This window comes from Apus apus, chromosome 2 (assembly GCF_020740795.1).
Source record: "Apus apus isolate bApuApu2 chromosome 2, bApuApu2.pri.cur, whole genome shotgun sequence".
NCBI lineage: Eukaryota > Metazoa > Chordata > Aves > Apodiformes > Apodidae > Apus > Apus apus.
This window is the reverse complement of record NC_067283.1, coordinates 47,607,113-47,633,347: the sequence shown is the minus strand read 5'-3', so window position 1 is coordinate 47,633,347 and position 26,235 is coordinate 47,607,113. Positions and strand designations below refer to the sequence as shown.

Below are 26,235 nucleotides of genomic sequence, written 5' to 3'. Positions count from 1 at the left end.
GTTTGGGAGAGTTGAAGACTGTGATGTGATTTGTAGTTATATACATACTTCTGTGTGTTTAAGGTCAGGATTCAGTCCTGCTAGTCTTTGTAGCTAAAAATACATGCTACCACATTCTGAGTAGTCTGAAATGCAGAATAATCTTTGGACAAATGTAAGAAAATGTTCTCAGTTGTTTGCAGCTGAACAGTGTTTTGTGTCAGTACAAATCTATGGCTAGTGTGTGGGTCACACTTTTTCTGTGAGATATTTCCACTGCTTTTATTATGTTTTCTGTATAAATCATGTTTAAGTGTTGTACCAGCTTTTTTGTTTGAATCACATTTTCTACTTCGTGGGACTAGGTTGCAAATCTGGATTTTTTGTATTTGTTGTTTATTGTGGTTTTGTTTGGGGGTTTTTTGCTATTTAGATGAAGCTGAACACTTGCAGTGTTTCTTCTACTGTTAAGAGTTTAAATGAGTGGTTTGCGTGTTGGACAGAACTAAAGTGTTTAGTGTAGCTTAACTTGAGAAAAAAGTATTTTTCATTTTCTTTTGCTGTGGAAGTGCTGACTACTACAGAAGTATTTTTTGTAGCAAGACCAAGGAAACTTTGATGAACAAAAATTTAGAGGAAAATTAGTAATGTCTCAGAATGAATTAAATAGTAATCCTTATTTTTTACCCACATGAACACTCTGTAGTTCAAATTGTTGCTTCTCGGTGTTGTTTATAGAGTAGTATCACAGTCATCTGAACCCAATGTATACTATTACTGGACTTGAACTGTAGAATTTTAGTTACTTTTAATCATGCTAATAATGGTGCTCAGTTTTGTTCTTTGCTAAGTTGACTTAGTTTTCTGTGTGAAGATGCTCAACTAACTTCAGAAGAGTCCTTTAGGATTTTTTTCTAGATAGTCTCAATGCCTTGTATATTATATATTAGTGTTTTATTTAGGCTAATAAACTGATTTCTGTTTTGACCAATAACCTGGGGGATTTCACAAATGTAAAAATATTTTATTCTTCACAGGTTGCAAACAATCTTTGCGAAATTTGATGAAGTAAGAAACTCTGGAAATATGATTTTAAGTAGCATCAATGGTGAGTATGAAGACCATACATTTATAATCAGTTTTAGATTAATATAAAATGAATACTTGCATTATCAGTGTCAGATGGATGACTAGAAACATACGTGAATACTAAGAAAATGAGACAGGGAAACAGAGCTGTACTGTATTAGTGAAAGTAGTTGCTGGGCTGCAGACAGGATACGATTGCAAAAGGTTGAAGCTGCATGGAAAGAAGCATGTACTCTTAAACAAGTTACATGTGTGCTCAGTAGAGGATACAAGAATGCTGCAAAGTATTAATGCATGGGGAAGAAAAGATCAGTTATCCTATCTTTCTTTCCAAAAGAAAATGGTAATGTAGTGATAGATTTGATTTCTCAGTTAAAATGATGAGTAATGATTATAATAAATGGAGTTTTATATTGAAGAAATAGATGACTGCAGCGCTCAAAGGCACTTATCTGTTGAAGTTAGGACTGTCTTAAGTGAGTTTTTTATTTTTGCTGTATTTCATGTGAAGAAAACCTGTTGTGCAGAAATCCTGGTTGTGTTCTACTGTGTTCTTTACGTAGTTTTTTATAGTATGAAAGAGCAAGCCCATCATTCTTTCTTACTTAAAACTATAAGAAAAAGACCTGTTACATAAGAGCACAACAAGGGAGGTGTTGTGACAGTGGCTCTAATACAGTTGTTTTTGAAAGCTTTGTTGTCTGTCTTCTGCAACAAATTGGTAGATCTTATTTTATAGGGGGGCAGGTTTCTGATATTCATCTTCCTTTCAAAGCAACTGTGCTGGTGGTAAAAGAGGCTCTGCTAGATCTAAAAAATGTAACTGTGCATGTGTAGAAATCTCTTGAGGAGTGCACAGGATTTGTTAATGTACTCAAACATACCTTTTTAATTTTAAGTATTTTCACACTTGTTAGCATGGAAACAGAAGAGACTGGGTTAAGAGGAACGTGTTTTTACAACCTTTGAGGCAGTAAGCTGTATTCTGCTTTGAAATAAAACATTCCTCTTCTTGAACACTTAGAATACAAAGATTTGTAGGAATTAATATAAAAAAAAACACAAAAGGAAAGCATACGAAATTGAGGGGAAGTGTTTTACTTAAATGTTCTGGTAGACTGTAAATTTATTAATTGTGAAAGTGTTAATCATTATCTTCTACCTTTAAAGTTAATACTGCTGCATAGGTTTGAGAGGTTCAAAGATGTATTTTACATGTGTTTTTTTTCCGTTGGTAGTTCTCAGGAGGATGGAGAAAGTTAAATGAGGAAATGTAAATGCATTGAAATAATTTAAATATATATGAAAACATAAATACAACATTGCTGGACTAGTTTACATAGCACTTCTAAACTTTTTATTTCTATTTGAAGAGAGTTGATTAAGTTGATCATTTTTTATCCTTCAAGCCATTTTAATCTCATCTGTAAACTGCAGCTGTGAATTATGATCTACAGCCATGTAAATGATTGATTTTTTTTTTTTTCTTGTAGGTGGTAATATCTGTGCAAAAGTTACTATGATTCTGTTTTGGTACCAGAGAGACAGAATGCCTGTAATACATCGGTTTCAGTATTTTTACTTGAACCTAGTTTTATTTGTTGAGTCCATCTAGACAAGTTTTTAATGTTATTGAAAAGATACTCTTCCATTGTTAACACTGTGTCTTGGCTGTGTTCTTCATTATTCTCTAAAAGGCAATTTGTATTTACCGCTTGCATGTGTAGATTGGAATTACTGTAGAATTCTTTTAGCCTTATTGCCAACTCTTCTTCTAGGAGCTTTACTGAAAGTCTTGGGATAAAGGCCAGATTTTAATTTCTAAATACATTTGTTACAGTGTTGAGGATGTTATTAGTGCTTTGGATATTTTGGAGTTAGGCTTGTGAATGTGTGTGGGGAATAGGGTTATGTTTCCAAAGAGGAAGGGATGAAAAACTGTTTGACAAGCTTTAATATAATTAAACTGGCACAGCTCTGTAGTGGACCTTTTTATGAACAAAAAGAATGGCTTTCTGCCAGCTTGAGTTACTTTCCCAAATAAGTTATCTGTTCTGATGAGGGTTTTCTTCAGTATGTGATGGATAGGGAAGGTCTGTCATAATACAGCTATGGAAGGTCTGAGCTTCTTCATAGTCCTGGGTGACATTGCTGTGGTAGTAAATACTTGTTGTGCTGGCCTAGTTTCTGAGAATCCAGGGAAGTGACTTAGGATTCTTTTATCAAATAACAGTAATAACAGTTGTTCAGTCTCTTTGTTCAGCATGTACTTAGGAGGAAAAAAAAACAACAAACAACAAACCAACTCAAAGTTTACAGCTTTAAACTATCTGAATATGAGCATGTTTTACTTAGTATTTTAATAAACAAAGCAAATACATATTTTAAAAGAAATAATCTTTGTACTAACATGATTAAACACATATCGGATCTTAAAAATGTATTGGTATGCTTAGGTATGTGGGAGAAATGCAGGGAGGAGAGGAAAAGATAACCATACCTGCAGACTTAATCACAGTAGTAGATTTAATATCTTGTTACCCCTTTGGCTGTGTTAAGCATGGAACTAGTGTGAACAGTCTCTTTGGTCTTGTGTTATGATCTTCCTTCATTGAATTTGAGCCCTGGTGAAACTGTAAAGAGGAGGAGGGCAACCAGCTACCTTAGAGATTGCCAGGTCTTGGTGGAGAGCAGACGAGGTGAAAAGTGTATTGAAACAGGTGTGGATGGAATAATTGGGGCAGGATGTAGAGGAGTTTCAAAAGCCAACAGATGAGAACTGTCTGTCTAACAAGGGAACTGGGTAAGAGTCATAGTGGTTTTGCTTGATGAGGACCACTTACAAGCTTAAATAATACCACACTGCTAACTCACCCCTCCAACTGACCTTTGATTTTTTTGTTATTTTAATTTATAAGTGGTTTCCTCCCCCTCCCCCATCTTGCCCTTAGATGTGTGTAGTAAAAACAGATGTAATTTTTTCATGTCAAATATGTGAATGAATTAGCTGCTATGAAAACCTTGGCGTTTGTTTGCATTTGTAATTATATTGCGTATGAAGAGAATCTGATCAGGATGTTTGCCTGTTAAGCAAAATCTTAACGTGTGCTGGTAGTTTTGCCCTCCTACTCCACCAGAAATAATGTGTATCCCTGCAAAGCGGAGAAGGTTCTTTAAAGCACCTCCCCATATTTCAGCAAATGAATGTTCATTTCTATGGAAACAGAACTGGCAGCCAGTCTCAGTGGTGCCATAGCACTTGTTTCTGCTGCCTGAAATTTGTAAATACTGTTTTCTCTAAGGGAATTTAAACAGACTCCTATATTGGGTAGTGGTGTAGATTTTGAGACAGGAAATTGGAAGTAGGGAAAATAGTAATATTGAGCTCTCTGCTTTGCATCGTTCAGCATACAGAATTATTTGAGCTGAATATAAATTGTACACCTCCATTCCACTCACGCATTTTTCCCGTTCTAGTGTTATGCCTCAGAGCATTAGATTTACAAATACGAAATGTGACACGATACGGTGATGTTCATACCGTGGTTGTGGGGGAGCTGCGCTGTGGGCGGTGAAGATGCAGTCGAGGTACATGTTCACCTAAAAAGACAAAAAGCAAAGAAAAAGCCACAGCGCAAGTGTCTGTTTGTTTTTCCACCTGACGCTTTTGTTTTTTTATTTCCCTCTGCTGTTTTCTTTTGGGAAGTAGTTACTATGGAGACAGTGACGGCATACCCTGACAGAGCTCACCAGTGTGGCACAGCAGGAATGTACATAGTTTGGGAAATCCGGAAACTGGTGGTAGCTGCCATGATTGTTTTTAAAGGGTTTTGAGCCATGTGTATTTCTTCCGCTTGCTCGATGCCGGTGCTTGGAATGTCGCCACGTTGCTTCAAATTTCAGCAGCTATTCTGGCCGGCTTATAATGTTGTGCTGACCGGAGAAGCGTAGCGGTTGTTCTGAGCCTGTTTGGAGGGAAAGGGCCTCAGAGCAGGCTTGAAGGTTCCACTGGTTTTTAAGGGACTTCCGTGAGTTGTTGAGTTACTGCTGTGGGGAACTGCCTCCCAGCTCCTGCCAGGTGCGGGAGAGGAGCACTGTGCAGGCTCTGGGTGCTGCAGTTGCGTGTGTCCCTCTGCGTTTCAGACGTCTTAGGCAGGATGAAGCGCACTGGAAGTTTGATGGTTTGGTTTTTTGGTCAGATGATTTGGATTCCGCTCTTCGCACCTTCAGGCTGTCCCCTAGAGCGCTGGTGTGAGAGCGAGCTGTGAGCAGAAGCTCGGGTCGGGGGGAGGTGCCCTTGGTGGTTTCTGTACCGCCGCAAAGTGCCCTCCCGCATCTGTTGCAGGCGCGCTTTGAAAGGCGGGTTCTCCGGCAGTTTTGAGACGATTTCCGAAAAGGTCTGTTCAGCAGCGCTGCTTTCTGCTTCCTGTGTTCGTTGTTTCGTTTTATGCAGTTCTTTTAATTTTTTACTTTTAATTTTATTTCCCCCCCCCCCAAATTGTTGCTTGCTGTGCAGCGCCTGCCCTGTCCTGCTGCCGGCGGCTGCGCAGAGAAAGCAGGAGGGCCCTTGCCTGGTTTTTTTCCCGGGGGGGAGGAAACTCGGCGCGGAGGTCGCGCAGGGTCCCCGCGGCGGGGCCTGGCGGGGCCGGGCGGCGGGAACCGGGGGGGGGGGCGGGACACCCCGCGGGGCACGTGACCGCGGCGGCGCGCGGGGCGGGGCGCGGTGTAAAAGTCCCCGTCGGTGGCGGGGGGAGGGCCCGGGCGGCGGGGGCCGTGCCCGCGCAAGGCGGGACTGCTATTTTGAAGCGGGGCGGCGGCGGCGGCGGCGCCGCGACAGGATGGCGGTGGGGGACGGTGAGTGCGCTGCCCCGCGGGCGGCCTGGGGAGGGCTGGGGGGGCTGCAGCCCGCGGGGGAGCGGGGCCGGAGAGATGGGCGCCGGTGGGTGAGGGCGCCGGGGGGCCGGAGCGACCCTCTCGGGGGCCGGGAGATGCCCGGCGGTGAGGGGAGGGGGGGGGGGGATGGAAGGCGGCCGGGCTCCGTGCCTCTTCGGCCTGCCGCAGCGGGGTTTGACGGTGCTGGAGCGCGTTAGGTCTCCTGGGCGGCAGGTTGAGACCTTGTCCGGAGGACGCAGGGGACCCGGGGCGGCCGCAGCCCTCCCTGAAACGTCAGCCGTGCCTGGGTCGCTGCTCCCCGGGCCGGATGATTTACAGCGCAGGCAGTTTTCCACGCTGCGCTCTTCATCCTGGCGGGCTGTTTACCCTCCTTGTCTCGGGGTTGCGTGTCTTAGCCAGCCCTGTAGGTTAAGGCTGAGTGTACCCCTTTCTAAATGAGCCTGTGTTCACCTGCGCTGCTTTGCGAAGGAACGTGTAGGGTAATTCCTTGCGTCCCGCAAGTGCCCGGCTTTTAGCGAGGAATGCATCTTGAGCAGAAACACGAGATGTTACTACGTTTCCATCGCAGTGTATTGTTACACAAACCAATGGAAAGTAGGTCAGTAAAGCAATACAGGCTGTATTGCCGTGTTTTGATTAAAAACTGGACGTATGTTGAACTTCGTCTCATCTCTTGGTTTTGTGTGACAGGTTCTTTGAGCTTAATAACTTCCTATATATATATATATATATGCGTGTTATTATTTTCAGAGAAACTTGAAGTGTTCATTTAACTTGCATCAAGTTTAGGAATGTAGTGGGATGGCTGTGCTTCTACAAATAAATGATTATATATGTATAATTTTAAATAACATTAAGGAAGATGCTATTACAGTGGTCATGTACATAGATTAAAGTGAGTCTTTTTTCTGAACTAGCTAAAGCATCAGTAGTAATAGTCCTGAGAGGAAGCTTTTCTTAAGGTGCCCTGAAATGTATGTTTTACACTTAGTTCTTTGGTACATTCATGCCTGAAAGAGGTAATAAATGTGACCAAAGCAGTGAAATTAAGGCTGGACTCTATTTAAAAAAAACAAACAAAACAAACCACACAACTGGGCCGTTTTCTGATGTTTGTGGTTTTGTACATCATGTGCAAGGAAAGTTAGGGTCTTTGTGAACTGTGCATGTAGTAAGCTCCTTCTTGTTGAGATATTTTTCTAGGAATGTTTTTCTTTGTCTTTTGTTTCCCTCCCGTGAAGCAGTGCAGTTCTCCATGGCGTAAACATGAATTGTGGTAACTTGTAGATTAAGGATGCAGGTTATAGCATATTGAGAAATAACTGTATTCTCTAGGCAAAGCCATAGGATTTTTGTGGTTCTGTAATGGTTGAGGTTTATAAACTGAGGGTGGTTGTTGGAGCTCTCTTATGTATAATTTAATTCGTCATTAACAAAGGCACTAAGAACAAAGTACTGTTCAGGCAGTCAGCTGACATTCTGTGTAGGAGCTTTGAGCAGTAATGCCAGATACAATTAAGAGTGTGTAGGATGATTATGTAGCTGTTGGTCTTTTAAAACTACTGCTTACCACATTTGCAAGGAATTCAGTCTCTTGACGTGTTATGAAACTGCTAGGGAAAACAAAACCTTAGTTACTATTTAGAAAACTTTTTGATCTTTTTTCTGAATTTAAATGTAGCTTTTGCCATTGTCTTTTGTTTTGCAAATACTCCTGTACATCCTCCTAATATACGCAACATAGAAGAAACAACCTGTTTTAAGGTTAGTGATTCTGTAGCCTTTGAGAAATGTCTTTTCTGGACAAAATGTCACTTTGTTGTGGCCAGTATATTATGTTTAACTTGCCATTTGTGAGACTGTGCTGATTTTTTAGAAGGTGGTGTGCAGATACTTGAGAGATCACAATTTTTCATGTATTTTATGTGGTTTACTTCCAGGTTACAAAATTACCCAGAATATGTTTGGAAATGCCATATGGAGGTGGTAATGTCAACATTTTATCTGAAGTGCAAGGCCCTGGGTTATTATAACCTTTTGGAAAAAAAATATTGATCACAGGCAGAGATGCAAGTGAAACGTGGTACATAACTGCTGAATCTTAATCTGACTTCCCAAGTAAAGATTAAAGGGAAGAGCCAGATTTTCTCTTTGCCCCCATGTTGACTATCTCAAGCTCTCCAGTCCTCTGTTGGAAGACTGTAGAGTGGGGAGGGAAAAAAATAGTACTGTGTTTCTGGCTCAGCAGCCAATTGGGACTGTTACTTCTGCTGTGCTGAATGCATGCCAGTAGGAAAGCATGCACTGTCTCAGTCTTAAAGGCATTTCACATACTTGGGTGATTGCAGGACTGTATTTGACCTGCAGGTTGTGTTCTGAGGCTGTTGAGGAAAACCAGGTGGGGACCCTTCCTCGCTCTGGTTTTCTTGTTCCTTGGAGAGGATAATGCATTTTTGCCTTTATCCGATGATAACCAGCTTAGGGTGTTTAGAAGGTCGCCAGCAGAATTGCAGCGTGACACATCAGGTAGTAGGATATCTTAGTGGTTTGTAATTCAGTGGCCTCCATCAGTGCTTTCTCACCTTGTTGCCAGTCAGGACTGCGCTACTTTGTTATTTCATGGCCAAGGGACTATGTTGCTCCCAGTTGAACAAGGTAATTAGAATCCTGGTAAAATGATCTGCCTAGAACTGAGGGGCCATGAAAGGAAAGTTAGAAACAGGTTTTCTTAAGATGTCCTAGACATTTTGCAGTACTAGACATAAGGTATTTGAGGTCTATCTAAAAGCATATAATCAGCTTTGTAAGATGTAGGACGTATGAGGACATGTCTGGTGCACACATTTGTTGCACTAGTATATACTAAGTATGTTATTTTGAATCAAATAATGGGTGATATAAATCTTCTTCTTTGGTGGATTTTTATTTAAATGGCTTACAATATAGTGATGTTTTATGAATTAAAGCTTGTGTCAAATTTCAGATGATAAAGCATATGTAACTGGTTTATAAGTAGGAATTGTATCTAACTACATGTGCATATCAAATTACAGGTTTTTCCTTCTGTCAGAAATACTTCATTAATGTATGCATGGTCCTAGAGCCCAAGAACAATTATCTTTCATTCCCTGATGTTCTTCTGAGGGAAGGCTGTCTTCCTCAGTCTTTAATCTGATTAGTAGTTTCTGTAAAATGTGGGTGCTGTATGGCTTTAATAATTTAATGTTAACTGAAAAAAAACATTAAAGGTATGGAGGCTGTAGTGATGTTTGAGACATTGACTTGATTTTAAATATATATATATATATAATGGTAGTGCGTATGCATTTCTGAAGTGTGTTTATGATTTTGCATTTTTCTGGTAGGAGGGAGGAGGCTTTTTAAACCAAGAGGGTTCTGTGAATGTTGGTAATAAAGCGGTTGTTACACTGGCCTAGAAATTGGGCAGGAATGTAACTGTGGTGCATTGTACCATCCAGAGCTGTTTCGTTGGGGGGAAAAAAAAAAGATAGTAGCTGAAGTTTCTTTTGGGGAATAGAAATGCATTGCTTGTTCCCTTTTCTGTTTTTCTGTGGGCCTGTTTTGTTTAACATGCTGACTGTGCCTGCACTGGCTCCTTTCCTTGTAATTGCTCCGCACCCCTCCTCTTCCGTTCTTAGCAGTTGGGGGCACATTGGTTTGGAAAGTGCTTGAGAAAGGAAAGACAGATACTGGGAGCTGGAATTCGATTGCTGTTCTGAACCAACCCAGTGCAAAGCTTCTTTTCACAGTAAGGTCATATGCTACTCCCAGTGATTAACATAGATTCTGAGTAGTGTTTTGTCTATGGAGTGCACATACCGTTGCTAATAGCAGTAAAAGAACAGTGGGACAGTGAAACAACTGGGTGGGAGAAAGAGGGAATGTGTAAACAAGCCAAGGGCTATACGAAAAGACACAGTTTCTATGTAATGAACAGATTAATACAGTGAGGTTCAGTACTGATGTGAATTAAAAATAATTCAAGGAAGAAATATGCAACTTGGAGCATACTGTCTTTAAAAAACAAAGCTGCGAACATATTACAAACATACATATTTTCTTGAAACTCTTATGGATTCTGGAGAGATAACTGCACTTGATTTTTTTAAATTTTTTTTTTATATTCTATAATAGTAACTACAAGTAACTTCTATCTTCCTGTATCTAAATGACATTTTTTAAGTGTCAAGGAATTTTTGGTGTTTAGTTCTGGGGAATTTATGGCTGTTGGTCATTGTTGTTGTTTCATTTAATGTGAAACATCAATCCACTAATAAGATTTATAGATATCCTTAATCCAGCATGCAAAAGTGTTGGTTGCTTTTGGAGTCTGTTCCCATTTGTTTTTAAGAACAAGTTACATAAGAAAAAAAAAAATCCTCTAGTGTTTAAGGTGGTACAATTATTTGTTTTGAAAGAACTTTGATTGTTCCAGACTATTGCTAAAATTATAGGTTTGGGGTTTTCTTAAAGAAAAAAAAATGTGTTTTGAAATAAGCATTAGAACTATCAACAGCCCAAGGAGAATTCTCATGTCTAGTAAGCATTTTGTCAGACGTTGCCAGACTCTTTCACTAATTGGATATTTGGCTTGCTGGGTTAATTTTAATTTTTGTTATCTATTAAGGATTATGAGGTTTTTGTTACTGTTATATTACTTTTAATAAAGTCTTAATGTAGTAAATACTGATGAGCAAGTAAGCTATAATTGTATATTTTCACTTGTCTGTAAGGTTTTTTTTCAGTTTTGTGCATTCTTTCTCAACTTTCCCAAGTGTATCAAAATACACTTTCTTAGCAACAGCAGGAAAGAGGAGTGCTTAACTTGAAAGAGCCATTGGAGAACCATCTATTAGATTCTATTAGATTAGAACCATCTGTAGATTCTTAAAAGAAGTAATTACAGTTTTAAACTCAAAGAAGTTTCACAGCTATGTGGAGTAAAGGCAACACAATTTTAATGGTTACTGTTTTAAAAATTCTTTGTTACAGCTTCACATGTATTTAATTTATTCTCTTCAACTGAGAAACACTTAAAGACCCTCAAAATTATGGACAGTTGGAGCGTGAAGAAAGATGAGGAGAAAGAATCAAGATGTAGAGCAGAGCTCTTAAGTAGCCTGCAAAAGAACTTTACTTTCTTCAAATTAGATATTTTTGCTTTCACCCAATGTCAAGAGTTCGTGATGTTCTTTGGTCACCTAAACAATTAACCTAGGTAGATTTATATTTGCTGAAATATCTCTTCAATATTTTGGATTTTTTTTTTGTGTTGAGGTGACTTCTGGAGCCCGGTTAATAAGAACAGTTAGTAAGGAAACTAGACCCACTGGGCAAGAACTGGCTGTTGAGTTGAAGAATATTTAAAAGTGAATAGCTGAGTTTATACTTCAAGAACACATTTGAAGTGGTAGCTTTTTTAGAGGGAAGCGTAAGCAACACAAAGTCAAGTGTTGAGCCAAAAATGAGGTCTGAATTCAGACATGCTACAGCAGCTAAATAAACTTTTGATACAAATGATGAGTGTCTTTACCAGATTTACCAGACATGAAGTAAAAATTCTATTCAAGCTTTCAATTTCTTTTTTGGATATTACGTTTTAAACAAACTACCTAACTTCATTTTAATCACTATCTGGATAGGGAGACTTTCTACAGTACTCATTGAATTACCAGAGCTCTTGATGGATTCAGAAGAAGTTAACTGCCCTTTACACCTTTACTTCTAACATTCTTTAGGAGAACAAAACACGTGTGCTGAGGTAGGCGTATTTCACTTTGTGCTAAAACAGGAATATTCCCATCAGTTGCTGTGTTAGAGCTACTAAGTCAACCTAGAATGTGTTTAAATTGTCGGAAATTATCAGTCTTTAATGTCTTCTGCAGAGCATGTCCATGTCCTTTCTAGACCTTTTTCCTTCCCCCTGCCCAAAAGACATGTTACTTGTTAACATTTCTGTGCTGGACATAGTGCAGGGTGGCCAAAACAATGTGGCCTAAAGCAATAACAAAGTACAAATGTTGAAGAACAGTAACAGTAGGTCTGTGCTTCTTTTGTTTGTTTTAATCTTGCCATTTAATTTTGAATCCCATTTTAAGTGTTGCCTTGTCATTAATTCTGGATGCCCTGGCTGTTTTCTCTTCCCTCTTTACGGATAAAATTGTGCTTTGGTTATTAATAGGTTATTTACTACTAAGTGTTGGTTCAGAATGCTGTTGAAGATGTCTGAGGAATGCTGTAAAAAAAGTAAAATTGGGATGAAGCTTTGCTTAGGAGCTAAATTAGCTCAGTTGCTTATTCTGGCTTGTCTTAGCTTTGTTTGAAACCTGTATTTAAATCTTGTCTTTCAGCCAGACAATAGTAACATAACCATACGACTAGCTTTTCTTTGGGATCAGAAAACTACTACTGGAATATGTGTTGGTTTGGTTTTTTTCAATAAAATGCTTTCTGAATATATTCCTTCATGAAACTACTGAGGGAAATGGAAATAAATCATTAGTATAATTAGACTGCCCTCTAAGAAAAGCGGGTAATTACTGTGGGAAGTGTCATTGCCAGTCCTAAATACTTCCCTAAAAGTCTCTATCAGGTTTAATCTCTTATTTTGGGTTTTCCCTTCTTGTCTTTTGTCCTATTAATTTAGATTCATGTTAAAAAAAACACAAAACAAAACAAAAAAACAAACCACAAAACACCCCCCAAAAAAACAAAAACTAACACAAAACCAAAAAAGCAGAGCAGAAACAAAGTACATCTGATGCAAGCCTCGTTCCATGTGCTGTGGCAGATTGATCAGTGTAGCAGAACTGAACTCCACTTTGCTTGTTGAAAAGTTAAAAGAATTTTATTTGTATTGGAGATTGGATCAACAGCATAGATTCACTAGTCTACTGAAATTGCCTGAAAAACTATCATGTGAGAACATGTTTTCATTCACAATTGGATTTAGTGCATTGGGTTGTTTTTCTTTCAGTCAAGTTGTATTACTTAGCTACTTTTGTCATTGGTATTTTTTACTCCCCACTTCCCCATACCATGAGGTTACAGTACAAAAAGGAGTCTCTTTTGGTAAGAGTTTGAGATTTTGCTGATGAACTCCAGAATGTGTTGCACAGAACATAGGAGCTGTTCGCCAACACTGAATCATAGGTACAGTTGCCTCCTTCAGAAATGCAAAGAGAAACAGAGGAGGTACCATGAAGTAAAGTTAAATCCATCAGTATGTGGCTTCATATTAGTTCTGCCACTACAGTCTGTTGTCGTCTGAAGAACCGTGCTCTGTCATTGTGGGAAACAAGTTTTATTTTTAATGGGAGTTTGTGTCCTAATGGTTCAATATCTCTCTGCCTGCAGTGGCACAGGGGGAATGTCTAGGATATCCACCTTTATGGCAGATCTGAGGCTTCTTAACTGAGTTTCAGGTGCCCAAACATAGGTGTATGGTGCCACTGAAGGTTCTTTGCAGTATCCACACTACTCACACGAAGCAAACAAGAATGATGGGAGACCAACAAGAGATCTGTGCCTTTTTGGAATGTCAGCTGGCAGCCAGACAGGATACCCAGGACTGTCTAAACTGGTTTTAGGTGACTGTGATTAGGCAAATGAATCCTGTCCTTCGTGTCAGGACAGATTTGGACTGTGTGGAATGCCTGATATGTAAGGGATAAAGTGCTCACTAAATGATATGGAGCATTCGCTTGAAGTATGGATTAGAAGGATCAGCTAACCTGATGCATCTGTACTGCTCATGGCTTCATTTTCATGCTTGACAGAAATTCTTGTAGGCTGCATCAGTTCATCTGGAATTGAGCTAACGATCCAGTCCCAGATGTTCCAAGTAATTGATGCAGTTGATGTTTGTAAGTCACTGAAGGGAGACTGATAGTCAGTGTCTTGGTAGGCACAGCATGTGGGAGTGACTTGGGAAATGTGAGGAGTTCCTCTACTTGTCATTGTTTTACTTGGACATGATTTTGCAGACATGTCATTATGAACAGTTTGTGGTGTGAAAGAGGAAGGTAGTTAAAAACCATGTAGTATGTGTTAGCAATACTTGGAAGGAAAATGGATATAGGAAGGGCACATTTTTAACAAAAGTCAAAGTTTAAAAGCAGCTTTTTAAAAAATATCATCTTCTCTGGTTTGATTGTCATATAGAATGGTTTATGTTGGAAGAAACCTTAAAGATCATCTAGTTCCAACCCCTCTGCATGGGCAGGGACACCTTCTTCAAGACCAGGTTGCTCAGAGCCCCGTCCAACCTGGCCTTGAACTCTTCCAGGGATGAGGCATCCACAACCTCCCTGGGACACCTGTTCAAATGTTTCACCACCCTTAAACTGAATAATTTCTTCCTAATGTCTAACCCTAAATCTCCACTCTTCCAGTTTAAAGCCATTACCCCCTGCCCTCTCACTACATGCCCTTGTAAATTGTCCATCTACTGTAAAATACTGCAAGTTAGTATTTATAATCCTAGTAATGTTAAATGCATAAGATGTCAATACTGATACAGTATAAAAATTTGTCTTTATGGTCAGCTTTAGTTCAGTGTTTCTGCAGGGGATCCAGGTTTTTCCCACTGTGGTGTTACTTGAGGATCTACTTTTAGATCAGTTAACTTCTGATTGGCTGCTTCTGAGTAGCATGAGTAGAGTACAGATCTTGTATTTCTGCAGGATTGTAGATGCTACTGTATTTCTTCTGTTATTTGCTGTGTTTTGTAGAAATTCATAGCAGTTCACCTGCTGGATAATACCCAAAGAACACTCTTCTGCAGTACAGATCTCTTTCCTTTGCTGAACACAAAACTTCTAATGCTTAGAAGTTGAATCTTGGTGTGTCTAGCTTTCCCGGTATAAGAACAACCTTTTTTTTTTTTTTCTTTCTGCTCTGAAGTTTTTCATCTGGAATAAAACCTGTACCCTGCAGTAAGAACATTTGCTGCTCATCAGGTTTCTTCAGGAACTTTTGTCAATGATAGATTCTAAGCTCTTCTCTGCAAGGTGTGCTTGCCTCCACAACTCTTCTTACCCCTTTTTTTTTTTTTAAATGAAGATATCAAGTACAAGAACAGACTTCTGAGGTTTCACTGAGTTTCAGTGTCTTATTGTTTTCTATTTAAGATGTTCTGTACATTGCTAGCAATTCATACAGCTTTTTATTTGTGTTTTTAGTAGCTTAGAGCTTTGTTGTAAAATAGTTTGGATTGTGCTTTCTCAGCTGTCAGGTGTATTTTCATAGGTAAAATCTGATATGGTGAAAATGTCTGGCCTTTAAAATTACCCAAAATTAAAATTATCTGCCATTTTAGATTGAGAAAGTGTTTGCATCCTTCAGATTCATTTGTTTTGAAATACCAATTACATTTAGGCTTTTATGACTTCTGTTGTAGAAATTAATTTTGTTTCCAGACTGCATGAAACTAGCTTTAGTGTCACAGTATGATAGTGACAGTTCAACCATCATCATCCTCAGCACAATGGCAGCCAGGAGCTCCAGCCCTGGTCCATTGGTTAAGTGAAGGCACATAGCAAACAAGTTTGGCTTAGCTGGCTGGAGCAGAATTGCACCTTGGTTATACCCTGTGGAGTAGCGGTTATACCTCAAGCTGGGGTTCCGTGTGCTGAAGTGTTTGGAAATGCTTCTGTAAGAGATGCAGACAAGCGTATTGTTGCGCGTGAGCGATGACATGTGGAAAGCAGATCATCCTGGAAGCCCATATCATGCTTTTGTTTCATTAATGGCTATAAATAAAGGCTTCAGGTTTCAGGTCATCACACATACTGGTAACCATCTTGCTGAAAATGGAATGCTCCTGAAGATCACTTGAAGTTATTTTGTTGTAAAAGCCTAGGGAAATGAAAGTGTAAAGGCCCAAAAAGAAAAGAAAACTTCTGGTTTGTGTAAAAGAGAGTACAGAATTTTCCTCATCATGTTTATTTAAAAACAAAACAAACCACAACAAAAGAAACTCAACCACTTCAGCCTTAATAGAATTAAAACAGATCCTTTTCACCCATTAGTTTTAGAAGTTTATTGTACTGTGCTATAATTTGGGAACACTTAAGAGTGCCTATACTTTAATGTAACGAAAAGTCCATTTAAGAATGCCCACGTATCAGTGGTTAAGATGAGTTACATGTTTCAAAAACACTTCTGCATTTAAAGAAAAACCAAACCAAACAAACAAAAAGCCAAAACAAAACAAAAACCACAAAACAACAACAAAACAAAACAAAAAATTTAAAAGCTAGGTTTTATGTGTGCTAAGGAATGATAAGAAGCTATTTCATAGTTTAGGCTTTTAATCCGGTGTTAACAATGTTTTAAATGTTTAAAAATAGTTCTTTAACTAGACAAAGTCATTTGACGTTATTACCAAGACCATTGTTTAATACCTTGTTCCATACCCAACATGTCAGTAGCTGGGAATGTTTACCTTTGCATTTTTCTGAAGAAAACTACCGTTTGTGTGGTTTGGAGTTGAGCAGTAACTTCTACAGTTCTCCATATTCAGTACTCCTTTGTGATGAATAGCTTAGTAACAAAAAAATAATGTATCTGAACCTTTGGTTCATGAGGTACTCTGTTGTTTGGGGTTGTTTAGGTTTGCCTTGAGTTGGAGGTTTTGCATTCATGAGCAAATGCTCACTATTTTTAAGATTGTACCGCAAATAATTTCATTTTTCACAGGCTCGTGCAATAATTGTGTGTTGATGCCACACTGTCCTGCACCTGGGTTGGCGCTCCACCAGGCACAAATACAGGCTGGGGGTTGGAATGGCTGGAGAGCAGTCCTGAGGAAATGGACTTGGGGCTGGTAGTTGATTATGAGCTTGACATGAGCCACCAGCATGTGCTCGCAGCTCAGAGGGACAAGCCTATACTGGGCTGCATCAGAAGAAGAGTGTCCAGCAGGGCCAGGGAAGTGATTCTGCCCTTCTGCTCTACTCTGGTGAGGCCACACCTGGAGTACTGTGTCCATCAGGTGTTGGAGAGGGACCAGAGAAGGGCCATGAAGATGATCAAAGGGCTGGAGCATCTCTGCTTTGAAGACAGGCTGAGAGAGTTGGGGCTGTTCAGCCTGGAGAAGAAAAGGCTCTAGGGAGACCTTATAGCATCCTTCCAGTAACTGAAGGGGCTACAGGAAAGCTGGGGAGGGGCTTTTCATCAGAGAAGATAGTGACAGGACAAGGGGTAATGGTTTTAAACTGAAAGAAGGGAGATTTAGGTTAGACATCAGGAAGAAATTCTTCACCATGAGGGTAGGAAGGCACTGAAATAGGTTGCCTACGGGGGTTTTGGAACCCCTCTCCCTGGAGGTGTTTACAGCCAGGTTGAATGAGGCTTTGTGCAGTCTGGTCTAGTGTGAGGTGTCCCAGTTCATAGCAGGGAGGTTGGAACCTGATGATCTTTAAGGTCTCTTCCAACCTTAACCATTCTATGATTGTAGTGCTGTTGGATAGTAACATGAAAGTGTAGCCTGGTTCGTTATCAAACTTAAAAATGCAACAACCATTTTTGTTTGAAAAGCATGTTTTCACTTTTACTTAGTTTTTATGTTATCATATTAATGTGTCAGAGTTGATCTATTCATGCTGTTCAAAAATCTAAAAGGTATTTCTCAATGTGATTTTGACACTTCCTGTAATGTTGCAGGTATCCTAGATATTAACCATTACTATTTACACCTATATGATACAATTTTGTTCATTGCAATTAATCTGGCATTTAGATTAGTGTTTTTCCCTGTTCAAACATCTTGATGTCTGTCTCTGTTTAAGATACTGAGAGTAGAAGCAGCAGGAATCAAAATGTATCCTGCCTCAGCCCTTACGCTGAGCGGGAGTGCTGTTTCCATGGCAACACACAGGCTAGCCGGGAGGAGGCTGGTGCCTTTTTCCCATTCTGAGAGTTTACATATCCAAACACGATTATTCCCAGCAAGAATCTCTTAAAAAAAAACCAAAAAACAAAAAACAAAAAGTTTGTAGGGGAGAAGGAAATAATGTTAGTGAAAATTGGTAGTGAACATCCAGATGTTTCTTGTGGTGGGTTTTTTCTTCTGTGGTCGTGCATATTGGGTAGTGCAAGACACAGCTTTTCGCTAATGTTAGAAAAAATGTTCTAACTATAGCAGCAGTGATCTTGGACATGGTAAATGCAGGGTGTTCTCACGTTTGTGGTGCTGTAATGCTGTTGAACAAAACCTTGCTTTACCCTTTTAATGAAAGCTGCCTTCCTTTGGGAGGCTGTATTATTAAATACAGTTGACTTTTCACTGGGAGCAAGTTCTGAATAAGCAAAGGGTAAATAGTCACCATTCCAGAGATTAGAGCTTTGCATTTAAATTTTTTTTATTTTTTTTTTTTTTATGGCAGGTTTTAGAGAAGGTAATATGCTAAATTGGTCTTTTATTACTGTCATGGAGCTGTGTCTCAGCCTCGCCCATTTTATTTACTATAAGAACCATAGGCTGATAGATTTCCCACATTCAAACTTACAGATAAATCCTTCTTCCCTAAGTGGACTGAGAAACTATTATGTTCTGCTGTTGTAATATGCTGGGGTGTTGTTTTTTTTTTTGAAGATGGAATATTTTGTATTGAGACTTTCATTTAGTCATTAGAGATGAATTTCTTTCTGGATTTAAAACCACACAAACCTGAAATTACAGGAAGGAGGAGTGCAAACCTCAGAGTATTATCTGCCCATCTGATTTTTTTTTTAAATGAAGAATTGGAATAGTAGCAAATACGGTGTGTGGGAATGAATTTATTTGCATGGAGAATTTTCACCTTTTCCTCTGGCGGTGGCTCCCAGAAGATGATGTCACCTTGCAGCTCATTGGTTGTGCGGCACCCAGTGCAGGGAAGGGAGAGAAAGATGCCGGCACAAATCTCAGTGGTGGATCTAGGGTGTTTGCGAGCAGTTTTTGATAGAATCTTTGATTAGTGTTGAGAATTTACTGCATGTGGCCATGTGAGGTGCTGGGTCTGTCCTAGGGTGAGGGGATTGAAGAGCTATCAGAGGAATGAGGCGGCTGATCTGCAAGAGGATCTGTGATTGTAAGTTGAAAAATCTGGGTGGAAGGAAGGAGACAGGGAGTGCTGGTTAGACGCACTGTGGGAGGATGTGTAGCAGAAAATGCATGCATGAGTAAGAGAAGAAAAAGGAGAAGCGTTTGTCTTTGATAGACTGGAATGATAGAAATTATATGAAGGGCTTTCCTTTGGGGAAAATATTCAGAAATGGGCAAAGATATTAAGTCCCAACAAAGATATTTTCCCTTTGTGAGAATGAATGTGTGGGATTAATTTTTTCTGTTTGGCTTTACAGTGGATAACTATGAAGACAAAATAATATATGAACACAATGTAGAAAATGCTGTTTATTTCTTCGTGTCGTTTTATTCCTAGGTCAGACAGAGAGGACAAAGTGATAAATATTTGGTTTTCTTTATACATTTTGTGAATTTCTATGCAATATGAAGCAGAATAGTTGACTAGGAAATAAATATACATCCATTCTAATAGTTGTGTTTTTACTGATTGTATCCTTTTCTAGACAAAAGCTTTGATGATGAAGAGTCAGTGGATGGAAATAGGCCATCATCAGCTGCTTCAGCCTTCAAGGTTCCAGCACCTAAAAAGCCAGGAAATCCTTCAAACAGTGCAAGAAAGCCAGGATCTGCTGGTGGGCCTAAGGTTGGAGGTAATATAAAGCTATTTCTAATCGCTGTTCCCAGAAACCTTGCCAGAGCAGGCACAAAACAGATAACTTTGAAGGGTGATGTTTAATTCATGACTGCAGTATTTTTGCAGAGCTGAAAACAGTAAGGGACCCTGGTTTATGTAATTACTCATGTGTAAAGGTGTGTGTATGACTGCTTTTCTGAATACATACTTAGCTTATAAAGACCTCTCGTGTTATAAATAAAATTAACATCTGGAGATAGCAGTTGTTAGTAAAATAAATATATGAGTGCCTCTTTGATGGAATCCACATATCACTTACTGTGTATGTAAATACACGGTGAAATTCTGTAGTTAGGTCTGTGTAGGTGCAATCTTTACTGTAGGTCTGCACTGTTTCACATGGCTGGAAAGGACCAGCCATCAACCGTATACCTCAACAGAGGTGTATATTAGACCTGAATTACTTTTATGATTACTCCTTAAACTGACAGAATGTGGTGAAATTGGTTGTGAAAGATAAAAAATGGGGGCCAAAACCCTTGCCAGGATTTTTTTGCATGGTAGACTTCAAAGCAGAATAATGATGATGCTTACTAATTATAACTTTGAACATGAAAATCCGCATTTTTTTAGGGCGGGGGTAATCTGAGAAAAGCAGCTGTTTACTGCTAAAGAAGTGACAGCTTTTTTGATGGTTCATGTGCACATTCAGAAAAATATAGAGTTAAGTGGTAATATACCACACTTCAGGTGTGACTTTTTTAGGAATAATTGATTCCTTCAGCAAGGGATTTTTGTAAGAGTAAGTATTTTTTTTTCATGTTCCTATTGATGTATCATTCCCTTATGTGAACTGCAAAGCAAAGATAAAATTTGAAAGAAGATACACATGCCAGACAAGCTGCCTTAAGTATTTTAATGTTAATAAGATATAGCTAATGTTTTGACAATTTATTATTTTCTGATATGATCTTCAGAATTCCTAATAAATTGATTTAAGATTCCCATAGGACGGGATAAACTGTGTCATAGAATCATAGAATGCCAGGTTGGAAGGGACCTCAAGGATCATGTGGTCAAACCTGGTCAAGCTGAGACTTAAAACTGTCCAGTGTGGGGAAATCTACCACTTCCCTTAGGAGACTATTCCAATGTTTGACTGTCCTCATAGTGAAACATTTACCTCTTGTGTCCAATCAGAATCTCCCCAGGATCAACTTGTACCCATTACCCCTTGTCTTTTCTATGTGACTCCTTGTAAACAGGGAGTCTCCATCTTCCTGGTAGCCACCCTTTAAGTACTGGAACGTGGTAATAAGGTCTCCCCAAAGCCTTCTTCTCTCAAGGCTGAACAAACCCAGTTTTCTCAGCCTCTCCTCATATGGCACATTCTCCAGTCCTCTGATCATCCTTATGGCCCTTCTCTGGGTCCTCTCCAGCCTGTCCCATCCTTTTTGTAGAGCAGGGACCAGAACTGAACCCAGTACTCCAGGTGTGGTCCGACAAGCACTGAGCAGAGTGGGATGTTGACTTCTTGATCTCTGCTGGTGATGCTCTGTTGGTGCAGCCCAGCATCCTGTTGGCTCTCTTGGCTGCTGTAGCACACTGCTCACTTATGTTGAGCCTGTTATCCACCAAGACCCCCAGGTCCCTTTCCACAGGGCTGCTCTCCAGCCATGTGGATCCCAGTCTAAACTGTGCTCCTGGGTTGCATGTTCCTAGGTACACCCAGGTGCTCAAAATTGATAGCAATATGAATCAGAAGGTCCCACCTAAAATACTTCCTAGGAAGTTACCTCTTGAAATTCACTCTTAGTATTTATAATAATTACACAAATTATAATAGTATCATCTCCTTTAACCTGAAGGGTGGGGCTTTTTTGCATGCAAGACTAATATATATAGTACCAGAAATGAATGCTTAGAATTGCCATTTCTTTCAATATGTTGTTCTTTTAGTAATATTTTATTGAATGTAGATGGTTTTAATGTATTTTGTATTTTTACATGTAGACTTTTACTTTACATTGTCTGAAATAAAAACATGGAGATAGGAAGGGAGGGGGAGGGAATTAAGAATGGAATAACCACTCTGATTATTTGTTTCAATTAGGAGTAAATGGGATTAGAAAAACAAACTGTTACATTGTTTTTCCTGTATTGCCAAACCTAACAAAAAATAAATGCATGGAATAAGGACAAAATTAAAGCATACCAAACCCAGAGAACTTTGGTCATTTCTAGCTTTATATAGTCTCCTTTCAAATCTGGAAAATACTGAGGAATTTTCACATGTGCATCTGTTTCTCCTCTTGTTTTATTCTATTGGTATGTCTGTAGCTAGAATTTTGAAAATCTAGGATTAAACATTTGCCTGGTCTTTATAGTGTTGTTTAAATTGTTCTTTGAATGCTTGTCTGTATGTTCATCTAGGGTGTGGTTGTGCAGACTGCTCAGGTTCTTGACCAGGGAGAATTTTTGCCTTAACATTTTGCAGAAAAGATGTTATGCCTTGTATTTGTCTTCCAGTTCTTGTTTACCTCAACTTTTTTCTCTTGCTGTTTACCAGGGAGAAATCTTTACAAGTCTGTTAATTCTTGTGCACAGATTTATTTGTTACATACAGCTGTATGCTTCCTAATTTAATTCTTCTTTGATGGCTTTTCCCTTCAAGTTTTCCTTGAGTTGACCCTCAATCTTTTCTTTTTAGCATTTTCTACACCATTGATCAGCAAGGCTATTATTGTGGTTTTCATTTTTAGCAGCTAGTATTTGGCTTCAATTTACTCCAGCTGCCTATTACTTGTATTTTTCAGTGCTTTTCTTCATCTCCATACTTTTTGTTGAGGTTACCAGTGTTTAAATTAGTTGTGTCTAGTAACAGGCTTACTATCAGATAGGAATGTTAGATGTCTGCACTATCTGGAGAGCCTTTCCATTCTGTACAGTATTTTCAAATCCTACATCTCCTAGCTTAATAAAAGAACATTAGTGTAGATGTCAAATGTATTTCTTAAACAAGTCAATCAAGTCACAGTCTCTTCCAGAAGTGAGGAGTTTCCCATAACATTATTCATGTGAACAATGCTAGGTCAGATAAGAGGTCTGTGTAGTTCAGTGTCCCCTCTGACAGTAGTCAAAAATGGCTACTAAGGAAATGTATGTGAACAGGGCAAGTGTCTAGAAGCACATGGTCATTACAGGACAAAATGCTGGCATTATTCCACAGAGAACTGCAGTATTGGGGCATCCCATTAGGGCATCCTATTATGCTTGTCTTGAGACTTCATGGATCTTTATAGCTAGAAAAAAACCTTTATGCTCTTTCACATCTACTTAGTGTAGTGTCTGCTTTGCAGGTGCCTAAACAACATCTGAGATTTTTCTTCAGCCTCAACATTGCCATATTTATGGAGAACATCTGTGGTTCTGGAAGTTGTCTGCTCATACTGTTTATTAAGACTGCTATATCCTGGAGTCCAAGATCCTTCTGCTCATAACTGTATTCCAAGCCTGTAATCAGTGGGAATGTTGCAATTTCTCATCTTTCCCTCATAAGCGCTGGTTTACAGGTATTTCAGGCTCATAACTGCTCACTTTCTGGTTCTACCACCTGTTGGTCCTGCTTGCCGAAGTTTTCTCTGGCTCTTTCATATCTATGTACATACACACTAAGAAGCTGCATTTCAGCCTTGGAAAAAGAAGTAAGAGCAGCTCTATTTAACTCTTGCTTTTTCTTTTTTTCACAAATATCTCCAAAGCCATGTCAGTGACCCACAGCTGAAGCAGTCCGTCACTGCAGTTTTCTCTTTTCAGGCTTCTGTGACCAGGCAAAACTGCTAGTACAGGTAGAAGTTGTGTTGAGTGTAGGCTGAGATTGCTGCAAGTTCATTCATTCATTTAAACTGCGTTTTACATTTCAGAGATTCTTTTCCTAGGATATTGTTTTAGAAAGATGTCTTTTCCTGTGAGTTGTAGATGACAGTAAAGAAAGTACAGCTTCTTCCTGGCTCCAAAAGGGTATGGAGGCTATCCTATCTTGAGGCTAAGAAAATCAAACCTCTTAGCCATGCTGCTTGCTTTCTTTTATGCTGGTATCTGCTGAATTATACCCGAGATGCATATGTGCTTGGCTTGTTACGTATGCTATGGAGATGTTTCTTCTTGGAGAAGTGGGTAATTCTGTTCAAGTAGAAGAACTCATCCAGTGTGCAAAAAGAGATTTTTTTTCACTGTGTTGGGCACTTCCCATTTAATTTAGGAATTTCACTTTGGTGGCACTGGAAATGCAGTCATTGTCCAGGAAGATGGTAAAGAACAGGTATGTACATTAGCAACAGCAGTGTCTTACTTGGGGTGGATTTTCTATCATCTTGTGCTGGGAATGACTGTGGAAGATATTTTTCTGTCACTTATAGGGATCTTGTAGGACTTGTGCATTTGCTGACAGGTGGGATTAGGTCTGTAGGTGACAGCTTGCCAGAGAAGTATTGGAGCAGGCAGCCTTAGTGGGGTACTGCCCTGAGAGTAAGAAATCCAGCCCGTTTGTTTCTCATCTGACTTTATTGCTGGGAGGTGTTCAGACACTGACCTCGCTTGTGATGAATGAGAAGTGACAGGTCTTCAGCATAATGGGGCAGTGCTTTGTTTGGCATATTTCTTATTCCATGGTCAATACACTTAACAGGGTTAGTCCTTTGCCAGGAAATGCACAGCTAATATACCTCCTTCTGACACACTTGCTTTCAGCTCTTCATTCAAGTGACAGAACCTCTGGAAATACCCCTTTGCTCCAAAGTCTTTGTACTGATAATGTGCTTAGTGTGTGTTCTGCCCTTCCAGAAGTGGATAGTCATAGGCTTTTTCTTGGCATTATGGCAGGCAGCTTTTTGATTTTAAGGGACACCATAATGTACAGTAGAAAAAGATTTAAGCTGAGTGTGTTAGCCAAAAGAAATATATCCCTGTGCTGTTCAAGATCTCTTAGAGGGCATTGGCAGGTTCTCTTGCAAGTGTGAGCTCCCTGTTCCAAGTCTTCTAGGGAATTTCTTGCTTTTGTATTATTCAGAAGCTTTATGTGCTCTAGATGTTTAGTAGGAAACCTCAGTCTGTACCTCACCAAGAAGACTGACCTTCTTTTCCCAAGATGTCAGTTTAAGTTGGTAGTCTTTAAAATGGATTAAATGTACAAATGGTGATAACTTCAATAGAGCCATGTAGCATTTGGAAGAAAAGCTTGCTGATGAAACCCAATGGTGACAAAAGTTTGTATTAACTTTCTGTTGTACATTTTATGAGAAATTTTGTAGGCTAGAACAATATTCTTAATGTAATTTGAAACAGGGTGGGCTTTGTACTACTTGCAGTTGTCTTCAGTGGGAAGAGACTGTCTCATGTATTTTTATCTATGGTTCATTAGGTTTCTGAAAGGTATAGTGTATTGGCCTACTGGCATTACTGCACTTTGCTTGCTGTTTAATAACATTGTTAAATTTTGTGAGAAAACCCATCCTGCTTAAGGATGAATCATCCAGTGACAAAACAGCAAAGGGGATGATGTTATTAATTCAATTATCAAACTTAACTGCTGTCTAAAAAGATATTTTGGACTAAGAGTGTTGTTGATGCCTGGCACGATGAGTGTGATGTGACTCCCCAAGGATGCAGTTGTATGTTTTTCCTCTTAAAAAAAATAACGAGCATTGCAAAAAGCGTTTTTTTTCCCCCAGCACAAAAATTGTGATGTTCCCTTAGTTTCTTAAACTGTTCAAAGGATCTAATTTTCAATGAAGACTGCAACTATGCCAGTTTGAGGTTTGATGCTGGAATTATTTGAAATAACTGTCAGTTTTAGGATGGTCTTAATTCTTAAGTTTGATGATTGCTCAAAAATATTAAAAATATCTCTGTGAAAAATATCTCTATCTAAATTTCTACCTCAAAAGGTAGAAATCAAGTAACTGGAAAACTTGGGTGAACTAGGTGAAGAGTTTTGGCAAAAGAAGGCTTTGAGAATGGTAATAACACCATACATGTGTTTTCTTAACTATAGGAGGCTATTCCCAACTTCAGGAAATTTTAGTTTGTATCTGTCTATAGTGTGTTGTGTCAGCATCGTAATGCTGTTTTTTCCCACTTCTCAGTAATAGCAATACAGCTCTTAGTTGTATTAAAATGGTGCTGATTTGCTTCTTCTGACTCTACTTCCTAGCAGAAGACATTTCAAAGTGTTTAGAGGCTTAAGTAGGAAGCAGTTTAAAGGCAAAAGCTCTGCAAAAAACAAATTTGGTTCTGAAAAATGGATAGTTGCCTTCTAAAATCTTAGGCAGGTGAATTTAATCTCATTAAAACTATATACTGTAGTTCAGAAACATTTTTTTAAAAGGGCTCTCAATAATTGTGGAGCTAAATACAAATTGTTAGTGAATGGACTTGAAACAGGGTAAACTCGTGCTTGCTGTATTGATTGTCTTCAGGCTCGTGAAGATAGCTCTGTGTTTACTTGCACAAAAAAAGGTTCATAGTAATCAATGCCCAAGGAGTTGTT

The 26,235-nt window shown here is 39.2% G+C and overlaps 1 protein-coding gene across 44 annotated transcripts in view; it reads left to right on the top strand.

Annotated features, from left to right (window-relative positions):
- The window catches only part of CLASP2 (cytoplasmic linker associated protein 2), a 137,861-nt gene that overhangs the window by 33,847 nt on the left and 77,779 nt on the right, over window positions 1-26,235 (top strand). For 33 of the 44 annotated variants that reach the window (XM_051612012.1, XM_051612002.1, XM_051611999.1 and 30 more), the window contains 2 exons: window positions 1,017-1,087; window positions 19,558-19,704. In XM_051612012.1, coding sequence (XP_051467972.1) covers window positions 1,017-1,087; window positions 19,558-19,704 — 218 coding nt within the window. Of the gene's footprint in view, window positions 1-1,016; window positions 1,088-5,839; window positions 5,923-18,836; window positions 19,059-19,557; window positions 19,705-26,235 lie in introns of those variants that run through there. The other 11 variants (XM_051612007.1, XM_051612016.1, XM_051612022.1 and 8 more) reach the window with 4 other exon arrangements.